This window comes from Salvelinus alpinus, chromosome 2 (assembly GCF_045679555.1).
Source record: "Salvelinus alpinus chromosome 2, SLU_Salpinus.1, whole genome shotgun sequence".
NCBI classification, from domain to species: domain Eukaryota; kingdom Metazoa; phylum Chordata; class Actinopteri; order Salmoniformes; family Salmonidae; genus Salvelinus; species Salvelinus alpinus.
The window spans coordinates 58,365,929-58,377,935 of NC_092087.1; the positions used below are offsets into that span (position 1 = coordinate 58,365,929).

General features: G+C 41.2%; 1 protein-coding gene across 5 annotated transcripts in view; it reads right to left on the bottom strand.

The window, feature by feature from the left end:
- Nucleotides 1-12,007, bottom strand: part of LOC139565607 (solute carrier family 12 member 5-like) — a 298,108-nt gene that overhangs the window by 92,180 nt on the left and 193,921 nt on the right. For all 5 annotated transcript variants that reach the window (XM_071386043.1, XM_071386037.1, XM_071386051.1 and 2 more), the window contains exon 4: nucleotides 3,877-4,023. In XM_071386043.1, the coding sequence (XP_071242144.1) occupies nucleotides 3,877-4,023 (147 nt within the window). The remainder of the gene's footprint in view (nucleotides 1-3,876; nucleotides 4,024-12,007) is intronic.

The window sequence follows — 12,007 nt, forward strand, 5'->3', positions numbered from 1 at the left end:
ACCATTAAATCCATTATTAAAAAATTGCATGCTCACCCAAAACTTGAGACATCTGTGGCATTGTGTTGTGTGACAAAACTGCACATTTTAGAGTGGCCTTTATTGTCCCCAGCACAAGGTGCACCTGTGTAATAATCATGCTGTTTAATCAGTTTTGTGATATGCCACAGCTGTCAGGTGGATAGATTATCTTGACAAAGGATAAAATGCTCACCAACAGGGATGTAAACAAATTTGTGCACAACATTTGAGATAAATAAGCTTTTTGTGCCTACGGAAAATTTCTGGGATCTTTTACTTGAACTCATGAAACATGGGACCAGCATGTTGCGTTTACATTTTTGTTCAGTGTAATATTCGGTAGCTTTTAAACGAGCCATCGCATTGATCCGCATTTCATGGGATCAAAACTGAAGTCAAACCCATAGAGAGAACATTGGCGCTGACTTGAGTTGACATGTTTGCAATAAAATGGAGTCTACTGGTATATGTAAGTGCACCTCCTCTCTTTGGTAGTACAGAATGAGAATCATGCATTGATAATCATTCGGGAGAAACCAATGTGATGTACTGTATTATGACAAACACATGTCAAACAGTCAAACCCAATCATACTGTAGCTGCCACTGCTCAGTGACACCTTGTTCGGTGCTAAGGGCATAGCATAAAAAATGGTTGTGCTGACAATGGTGGCTAGGAAACATTGTCACTTGTTTTAAACTGTTCACCTCTTAACCATCCAGTTTGTTATTGTAAAAGAAAAGTTGTTCTTAATGGGCTACGTAGCCGAGTAAAGGTTACGTTAATATACATGTAAATAAACATACAGTGCCTTCAGAAATTATTCATACCCCTTGACTTATTCCACATTTTGTTGTGTTACAGCCTGAATTCAAAATTAAATTGATTAAATTGATTATTTTTCTCTCACCCATCGACAGACAATACCTCATAATGACAAAGTGAAAGCATGTTTTTAGAAATTTTAGCAAATTTACTGAAAACGAAATACTGAAATATCTAATATACATAAATATTCACACCCCTGAGTCAATACATGTTAGAATCACCTTTGGCAGCAAATACAGCTGTGAGTCTTTCTGGGTAAGTCTTTCAGAGCTTTGCACACCTCTATTGTACAATATTTGCACTTTATTATTTTCAAAATTCTTCAAGCTCTGTCAAGTTGGTTTTTGATCATTGCTAGACAGCCATTTTCAAATCTTGACATAGATTGTAAATCCGATTTAATTCAAAATTGTAACTAGGGCACTCAGGACCATTCAATGTCACCTTGGTAAGCAACTCCAGTGTATATTTGGCCTTGTGTTTTAGGTTATTGTCCTGCTGAAAGGTGAATTTGTCTCCCAGTGTCTGTTGGAGAGCAGACTGAACCAGGTTTTCCTATAGGATTTTGCCTGTGCTTGGCAAAATGTGCTATTCCATTCATTTTTATCCCAAAACAAAATCCCTAGTTCTTGCCGATGACAAGCATTCCCTTGACATGATTCAGCCACCACCATGCTTGAAAATATGAAGAGTGGTACTCACTAATGTGTTGTGTTGTATTTGCCTCAAATATAACGCTTTGATTTCAGGACATAAAGTTTGTTTCTTGTTTACTTTAGGGCCTTATCGAAAACAGGATGCATGTTTTGGAATAGCTTCCTTCTTTTCACTCTGTCATTTAGGTTAGTATTGTGGAGTAACTACAATGTTGTTGATCCATCTCTTATCACAGTCATTAAACTCTGTAACTGTTTTAAAGTCACCATTGGCCTCATGGTGAAATCTCTGAGCAGTTTCCTTCCTCTCCGGCAACTGAGTTAGGAAGGACGCCTGTATCTTTGTAGTGACTGGGTGTATTGATACACCATCCAAAGTGTGCCTGGTCTTTGTGTTTGAAATGTAATGCTCGACTGAGGGACCTTACAGATGTGTGGGGTACAGAGATGAGGTAGTCATTCAAAAATCAGTCCATGCAATTTATTATGTGACTTGTTGAGCAAATGTGTACTTCTGAACTTATTTAGGCTTGCCATAGTAAAGGGGTTGAATACTTATTGACTCAAGACATTTCATCTTTTCATTAATATTTAATTTGTAAAAAAAAATAATAACAATAATTACACTTTGACACTATTGGGGATTGTGGTTAGGCCAGTGACACAAAATTGTAATTTAATACATGTTTTATTCAGCCTGTAACTCAATTTTTTTTGGAAAAATTGAAGAGGTGTACATACTTTCTGAAGGCACTGTAGTTAGGATGAAATAGCACATGAAGACATTAACAAAGGAGCATAGGCTTTATCTCATCAGTCTAACACAGTCTAGCATGCAGTCCACCCCCAAATTCAACCCCCCAACCCCATGAGTAACACAGACACAGTGAGGCTGGTGCCTACATACAGACTTGAAATCATTTGCCACTTTAAGAAATGGATCACTAGTCACTTTAATAATGCCACTTTAATAATGTTTACATATCTTGTATTACTCATCTCATATGTATATACTGTATTTTATACCATCTATTGCATCTTGCCTATGCCGCTCGGTCATTTTCTCATCCATATATTTATATGTATATATTCTTATTAAATTCCTTTACTTAGATTTGTGTGTATTAGGTAGTTGTTGTGGAATTGTTAGATGACTTGTTAGATATTGCTGCACTGATTTGAAAGACACTTACAGTGTAACAGCACATGAAGACATTGACAAACGATCGTAACCTTTTTTCTATTTTTTTTCACCTAAAATGAAGCAAGGATATGCATAGTCTTGATACCATTTGAAAGGAAACACTGAAGTTTGTGGAAATGTGAAATTCATGTAGGAGAATATAACACATTAGATCTGGTAAAAGATAATACAATCAAAAAAATTTAGCTTTTTTTGTTATGTTTTTTTCTTCCATCATCTTTGAAATGCAAGAGAAAGGCCATTCTTTCAGATAGGAGTCTAGGTGTAATATAGCCTTTGGCCACCAGATGACAGCAGTGTGTGTGCAAAGTTTCAGACTGATTGAGGGAAGAATTACATTACTGCACAATATTTTGTATCAAGTCTGCCAGGAGTTTGCCCAAATGTGCCGAATTGGTCAATTGATACATTTTCAAGTACATAACTATAGAGAACATACAAAAATGCTATGGTAATAATGTATAAATGTAAGCTTACACACTCTCAGGAATGTCATACATGATGGATCATTAGCTTATACACTAACTTTCACACATCTAGATGGCCGGGCGGGGTGGGTGTGGAGCCAGAGACAGCAGTGGGGTCAAACTGTAGACCCCAGTTCCTACATTTGAACATAAGAATAAAACAAATCTATGCTACATTTTATCTCTGGGATGACAAATCATAGCAAGATTACTGAATGTAAGTACATTATTTACCTTCAGAGGTGAATGTATCAAACCAGTTGCCGTGATAAAAGTTTTTTCTCCTCAAACAATAGCATGGTATTTTTTCACTGTAATAGCTACTGTTAATTGGACACTGCAGTTAGATTAACAAGAATTTCAGTTTTCGGCCCATATAAGACATGTCTATGTCCCGGAAAGTTGGCTGTTGTATACAACGTCATTCTAGTCACATTAGCGCACGTTAGCAACAACCGTCATGGTTTAGGGACTCCCATCCCGTAGAGGTTAGACTGCCTAGACATTAGCTCAAAAGGCTAACACAGTCTCATTACATGCAGGCAGGGATGGAAGTTAAGGATTTTGGGCACTGGCCAGCCAGGCTAGTAGACTGCAATTTGTACTAATTCGGTCTAAAAAGTACTAGCCACAGGCTAGCGTGCTAGCTTAATTTCCATCCCTGCATGTAGGTGTCTCAGATTCGAACACAGGTACTTACAGTGGAACAGCACATGAAGACGATGATGAAGGAGCCAATGACTCCTCCGATGCCGACCATCCAGGTCATCCGCAGGAACAGGATCACCCCGAAGATGTTCTGGATGCAGGGGAGGTACACTCCCATCAGGGTCCCCAGCGCTGGAGCCTGTATGGAGGGGAAGAGGAAGTGGACACACACTTTAGGTACATGAGGTCTTTAATGACTGGGTTATCACATGCTTTTGTAACAGAAATGGATGTGTGAACCACGCGACAAGTAACCATAGCCAAGGATTTCTCAGACGAGAATTTCAGGGAAACCTGGGAATTTTGGGAAAGTTACAACCGTACACAGTCCACTAGGACTACAGCACCACCAAGAGAGTAATTCTAACCCCGGGTGCAATATGGCAGTTTATTAAAAACACGCTGATACTATTCGGTTTTTCCATAGAGTATTTGTATATTTTCTTTCCTCCCATGGGAATGAATGGCCTAGGAGCTGGATGGCACATTGACAGAGTTTCAAGGCCAACCCATGGACTGCAATTACTGATAAAAAAAATGGGTGGAGAGGCTCTGTGTTGTTTGCTAGATTTATTAATGGGCAGTTTCTCCTCCTGTTTTTTGGGATGTGTTTTATGTGGTGTGTGTGTGTGTGTGTGTTTGTGGGGCTGTATGTGTGTATGTGTGTGCATGAGTGCATGGTTGGCTAGGTGTGTGTGCATGTGTATGTGTGTGTGCGTGTGTGCGCACGTGTGAGTGTGTTACAGTTGAAGTGCGCCACAGTTGACCCACATGCATAATGGAGTCATTCATTTCTGACTCAAGGACAACTTGTGCCAATAAAACGTAATTGTCCAAATATCCAGTGGTGATCCTAAGTGAGTGAACAGACCCTCGCTGGCAATTTCTTATGAGATTTAAAATCAAAGACTTATGCTGCATCTCAGCACTTTCACTTGGAATGCATAATCACAGTCTCAGGGGGAAAATAGTGAGGAAATTAGTTCAAAATGGGTGGAACACAGCTTCCTTGCAGAAAGAATCATTTATGATATGCTCTTGACAATGTAAAATCACTGTAAATGTCAAACTTCGACTTCAAAATCATACTCCATGACAATTAACCTCAATTGAGGCAATTCAATAGATATAATTACAGCACAATCTGTAATTTTAAATGGCTGTGACATCCACAGAAATATAATCACTAGAGCGGAAGTCCCTTAACAAGTCAATGATATCACAATGCTTGGACCGGCGGCTATTTAGGGTGTACCCATTGGAGTAAAGCTAGATCGAAAATATCCAGGTTATGACAGCGTCGTCACAAATCTGTGACCAGCACCGTTGCTAGCTACCAGTGCCGTTGCTGACTAGCATAGCTGGTCCCATTGTTGCAAAGAGTTATGAGATATCAGACACCCGTTGTCTTAATGTTTGTCATCTGCAATCTAGGAGTAAAGCAGGAAGTAGTCCCAGGAGGAAGGCCTATTCTAGTGATTCTATTTCTATGGTGACATCACTGATCTGATGAATAGGATCGATGATGTGAAGAGGGCTGGCCGACAACTCTTTTAAAATAGGCTTATCTACAGACATTGTTTTTGCTGTGTCAGTCTGGTGTGTACCTGTAAGTGTTGTGAAGCAGTAATGGCTTTAAGGGAAGTCATTGTCCAATATGAAGCTGAAAGTGATGACATAAAGACCTTGAGAACACAACAGGACGAGATGGTTGTAATGTTTCTTGAGCATAATGTTAACTTTGATACTTTAATGCTTCTTAACTGCGATTCTGAGAGTTTTCCAGGCCTGGGGGGCACTGACTAATGCGAGAGAACATTCCTGGGGCTTGTACTGGCAGCAGCTGTTGAGTTTGAGAAACTAGTCTTTTTAATTAAATCATCTACGAGGAAAAAAGGGCATCCTGATGAATTCCTGACATTAAATGAATATTAAGCGTGCAAATTCTGGGTCTGATATAATTTGATTTGAAAAGCTGGGCTTCGGATATTAATAAGAGCCTGTTTGGAGAGTCTTAAAAAGTCACACAAACATAATTATATTCTAATTTTCCCGAGGAACAACAGGCCAAGTGCACACGCAGAGTTCCACTTAGAAAGCTCATCACTTGAGAAATGCTGCTGAAACTGTGTAGACAATGTTACATTGCCTGCAAACCTGAAGACTAGGTTTAGTCGAGCGGGATTGTGGAGTCTTGTGGCAGGCATGAGACCCGGGTCCGAATCCAGTTTGTTCAACATATTATGTTGTTCTGTATCAAACCTGACCACTGAGACTATTAGTCAAATATATCTTCCACACCAATGTGGTAAGGTACTCTAGTAAAGTAGGCTGGAGTAATCCTGAATTATGGTTAATCTGGGCCAAATCCTTATTTTGTAACTCAATGTAAGATTCAGCCCCATATGTTTTGTGGAATCTCTTCTTCTAGCCTATTTCCCCCTGTCGATATTTTTGTCCGTTAGGGAACACCATACTGTACTCAGGGGCTGACACTTTAGCTGACCTGTTTTTGTTCATTTCCCTCTGTTGGTTTTTATCTGACAGTTCACCTAACATCTATTCTTTGAAATCCTATTTTACACCCGCAAGCAACACCACAAGGATGATTTATACTGGGAATGTTATTCACCTTTAATCAATGATCAAAACCACGCATGCTCACGTTCCCTATGGGGGCGGCAAAGAACAAACACCAGTCCATCTTTGTCATCTCTCTCTCCTTATGGCAATGACTATCACAGTTTGCCTGGGGTCTGGCTTATGCAAATGAGAGAGCTGCTGTGGCTGTGCCCTTCAGTGTGCAGTGTGCGGCAAGAATCTCAATAAAGTTTTTGTTCTATTCTAAATTCAAACTCTAAAGTTCCCTAGGCCTTCCACTTATTTAGAGATTGCTGTCAGATTTTTGTGTCATGACTTTTGTCAGAATGGAATTGACTTTTTCAAATAATTGAATGGCATTTGGGTTTTGCACTTATCATACTTTTATTTTTGCCTCCTTCAAATTGTATAGGCTTTACATTCCATTTCACCAATACACCATTTCCAGAAACAGCTCCAGTTATTAGATGAATACACTTTGCATGGTTAATAGTGATTTCAATACGGGGGCAGTGGTACTGTTTAAAGTTAAGTTATTATGTAATAGGTTGAATTATTATGCGCTTAATGGATTTGTTTTGACCTTTCCCCTATGCTAAATGAGTGAAAGATACACCGAAAGGTAGATGCTAGAATGTCTGTTTGGTCTAAACAAAAATGTGATTAAAATATGCATGACATGTGGCTGAAATATTCTCTTTTAAATAAAAAATTATGCAGGAGAATTAAGTGGATTTTTTTATCAAACACAGAATATTAAATGATCCAATGAGAGCCAACATTTGTCAGGTCTTTTTCCAACTTTACACCACTTTCATCGATCTTTCATCCACTCTTTAACATGGCTATAATTAAGAACATAGAATTTCCATGAACTTTCATACGAGTGGCTGGGGGTCCCTCAGGGACGTATGTAATATACAATACACTCCAGGTGTAGTGGGCTGAAAGTACACCTTCCATCAGTACTTTGGTGTAGAGTTGAAAAACTGCTGTAAATCGCTGTCCCTGCAGAAACATGATCAGGGGACTATAGCCGGAGTATAGGGGTCAGATTCTAATAACATCTACTGTACGTTACTAGTGACAACACTGTATCCTTCCATTTACATAGCACACAATAGTGTGTAACAAATCACACAAGATTAAATGTATTTTCTATAGGTACTATGATGCTGAATGATGTATCGCTTTGCTAACTTCCTATCCTTTGCACAACCACTCTGTCGGAGGGCGGTCAAATTAACAGAGCACCCCTCTGCAAAAAAGTATCTGAAGAGTACTCGTAAACTTCTGATTTCCCCAGTTGACCTTTATGTACGGTGTCCATATTAGGACAAGTCCTGAGACTGTCCTAATATGGACACCGTATTAATGTGTCCGAAGCACATCTTAAATCAGTGAAAACAAACTACAGTGTTACTCTGTGAATTCCATTTGATAGCTGCGTCATTATTCCCTCTAATACCCTTTTCACACTACTGAGCTGAGCTGTACAGCGATGGCCCGGTTAGGCATCCACCATAGTTCCTAGAATCGCGCTAGAAAGGACCATGTGAAAAGAAAACATCCAAACCAGGACAGTATGGGCCCTGGTCAAAAGTAGTGCACTATAAAGGGAATACGGTTCCATTTGGGAAGTCTCCTAGCTACTGTATGTGTATATCGATGGGCTCTTTGTATCTACACTCTATTCTCAACAACACCATTCGCACTGGGTGGACAAATACCCATACGCAACAAGACCCCACAAAGGGGGAATACAGCAACAATCAAAGTGAGAGAAAGCCCTCCGTAGTTGTTCTCCATATGGCAAATGATGTCATTTTCAGCGCTTCCACACACAGTAGAGCAACACAAAAGACCCTCAGCCCTGCATCTCAGTCTACTGTCGGAGCGGTCTCGATGGAGAACAATACACAATATATCCCTGCAGAAACATACACCCAGATTGGAAAAAAGCTGTGAAAGCTTCAACACTGTTTACAACATAGGGTTGTTTGTTAACTTTCGGTCCCAAATGGCACCTCATTCCCTCGATAGTGCAGCCACCTGAGTGCATTATGTAGGGAATAGGGTGCCATTTGGGACACATGCAGGGTCTCAGTAAGATTATTATAAAGCTACCAGGCAGATAGACAGTGAGCATGTCCTGTAGCCTACACAATAAAAATGAAGAAGAATACACTTGTTGAGATTGGCCAAAATGCCACAAGATTGGGAAGACAAAATGTATCGCAAAAAAAAATAAAAAGAATGTGTCTAATTAGTTTACATTGAGAAGTAGCCACAGCAGATGGGACACTTGTTTCTATTGAATTACTCCGTATGGGGGATCCAATGCCTCTATTTTAGGGAGCTCCACTTCCATTCGCATTCAATTGGCATTTCATTCCTGGACCAGGAGTGCCATACAATCCCGGACCTAGACTTCTATAATCCGGAGAACAAGTGAGGCCCAATAGAAAATCGGCTGGTAGCTAGCAGCATGACGATTTCCCTCGGAGACCGTTGGAGCTGGAACAGCCGAGGACGGCGAACACAGTGGCGACGTTGACACTACGGGTTGGCGCCGCAGTGTTGAGAAGAGACAGCTGCCCCACGACCCCCTGGGATACACAGTCAGCCCAGTGCTATCTGGCTCAGGTGCGGAGGTCCCACAGCAGGCTCCACCTCCTGCCAACACCCCCCCCCCCCCCCGCTCGTAACAGCTGCTTCAGAACCAGCTCTCTGCCACCTCGCCACCCAGGTGCCCCCATCCTCGCCGCCCCTTACTCAATCACCCCCTCACTCGACCCTTAGCCCACCACAGCCACCTGAGACCACTCACAGGTCCCTCTTGTTCTCCACAGACACAGACACTGGAGGCCGATGTCATGACGTTGCCTGCGTGGGTATAGCAAACCCCATCCCCCTCTCCCTGCCTCCCCCTTTCCTCCTTCAACCCATGCTGTGATCACAGAGAGATGTCGTAAATTCCTGAGAATCTCCCCACCACAAACAGTATTAAGACAGAGGGTAAACTTTCAGTACAAAGGAATTCTCTTCCACCTCACAGAACTTGAGGTACGAACATATTTCATATTCCTGCACAAGTAGGAATGATCGGTGAAGGTCCAGCTATGAACCGGTCCATTTGTCCCCATGTGGGAAACTCAGGAGAGACGGGTTGACCACATTACCATACCGCTGTTTATATAATAACCTCAGATATGAGGTTTACACCTGTTTGTTGTATAAAATGAATGAGTGAGTATGATACTGTTTGTATAATTGTGTAATATGATTTTGGACTGTTTAATTAAGAAAAATACAAATACCTTTTTGATTTGAACTAAATCCAAGGACCGCCCCTGAGCCAGTTGGGTCAGAGACCATGGGACCACCCCTCTCTGCTATCTGAATAAAAGCCAACTCTTAAGAAATTACCCCAGACCATGTTTCTCTCAATCACGAGAGGACAAAGGTTGCAGACCAGCTTACCTCGATAACGAGAGGGCCAAGGTTTGAGACCAGACTGCTGAATCTTTTAACCATCCCACGTGGTTAAACTCTTAGACTATCGATACCGACAGAATAAGAACAAGTCTTTGATATTAATTACTAGTCTGCAGCTAGGAATTCGGTATCATTGAACGCGAAGAAAGACAACCGCCGAAACATCCATTCTATAACGAATGACACTCTGAACAATCCACAACCGAGACAGAACTTCACTCCAACCAAAACGAACTTCTCTCCAACGACCAAGGCGACACACACACTGAACGTAACTATATATATATTGATTGCAATTGTTCCCGAATGAGTGAGCGTTCATGTGTAAAGGATTAGCATGTCAATTGTTATAATTATGGACTCTGTAGTGAATTCTTAGTCGAACGCAACTTTCCCTTTGTCTAACAGCCGCCATGCCGGTTTAGCCCACTAGGGCATATTGCTCCCATCATTTCATGTAACTATTTTAAGTTTGTTTGTTTGGTTATGCATTTCTGTGAATTAATTAGTTAGTAATAAATAAATGATTTAAGACAATTGATGTATGGATGACTCATAGTGAAGACTGGGTTCGTGCAGATCAACGATTTACGACGTTTGGAATGAGACTGACGTAAGGTAGAGTAAATAAATCATTAATTAGAAGACCATTGATCAGATATGAAAATATCTGAAAGGTTATGTTGGGAAATTATAACTGTGTAATCTAATAACTTTCCCTGGTGCCCTCGAATTCATAGTTAATTAATTACGTTATTACTCAAGTGATCGCGTAATCCCTAATTATAGGAACCTATGATAACAACTATAAGTCTTCAATTTAACGATAGCAAAGACACGACACCGATAAGGATTCTTTACAAATGCACCCTTCATGGCCTGGGGTTGTTTAGCTGTTATGGTCGCTGACTTTAGACCACATGTGTCGGTGTGTACTCTAATCTGGCCCACACCCTTCTGACACAAACCCTCTTTCAACTTTCTCTATCTCACCGTCTCTATCCAATATAGAAACAGCACTCAAGGAGTGGGACTGCTGCCTTCCTTCTTTCGTGTTATGTGTAAGGTTCTGCGAGCGCTGTCTACAGATGGTCTACGAATGTTGTACAGGCTCCTAAACAAAAGCAAAACACGTTTGATATTTATTGTCTCATGCATTACATAAATGCCATCATGAAAGCCATTAAATGTGCTTTTAGAACTCTGTTCAGTGTTGTGTGTCATGTAGTGTGTAGGCAGCTTAAGAGGATATACAGAGGACTGGTTAAGGCATTTGGACAGCTTTTTCCTGGTATAAGAGATGGGTTTCGGGTGGGGAGAAGGAGATAAATGGGGTCAGGCGAGAGAAGAGGAGAAGAGAAATGAGGAGATGAGGTGAGGGAGGAGGAAAGAAGAAGAGAGAAAAAAAGGTAGAGGAAAGGAGAGTAAATGGACGACCTAGCTGCAGAGGACGTGACGAGAGAAAAAACGAGGAGGGGAAATAGAGCTGAGGAGATTAGGAAATAGGAAAAAAAAGAAGAAAGGAGAGGAGAAGAAAGAAGGCTGTTGCTGAGGAGAAAAGAGAAGAGTGGACTTGAACTTACTACTGCGGTAACTGTCTGGAAGAAAGCTGACGTAGCTGGGGGGGTACACAGTACTGTACAATTGAGGTGATAATATAGTAAGCAGAGCGAGCGCAGATGCTGTACCTCGACTTCTAAAGCAATACAAGTGCTGAGGTGCAACGAGAGGTGTGGGGAGCGGGTGCTAGGAGCTTGCAAGGCCATCTTCACGCTCTGTTGCGCAAACAGTAGCTGACAGGGCTAATGCGTTTCAGCTCAGGTGTGCTGAATTACTAAAGAGGGGGGGAGAGAGAGAGAGGAGAGAGGGCACCAAATATCTCCCTCCAAATGTCCGCATATAGGTATGGATAAACACCACGTGTCAATGGTGTTTGTGTGTGTGTAGGAGAGAGACAGAGGCGGGGAGAGGGAGAAGAGAGAAGGAGAGGAGAGGGAGTGAGGCGAGAAGAATAAATGTTTGTG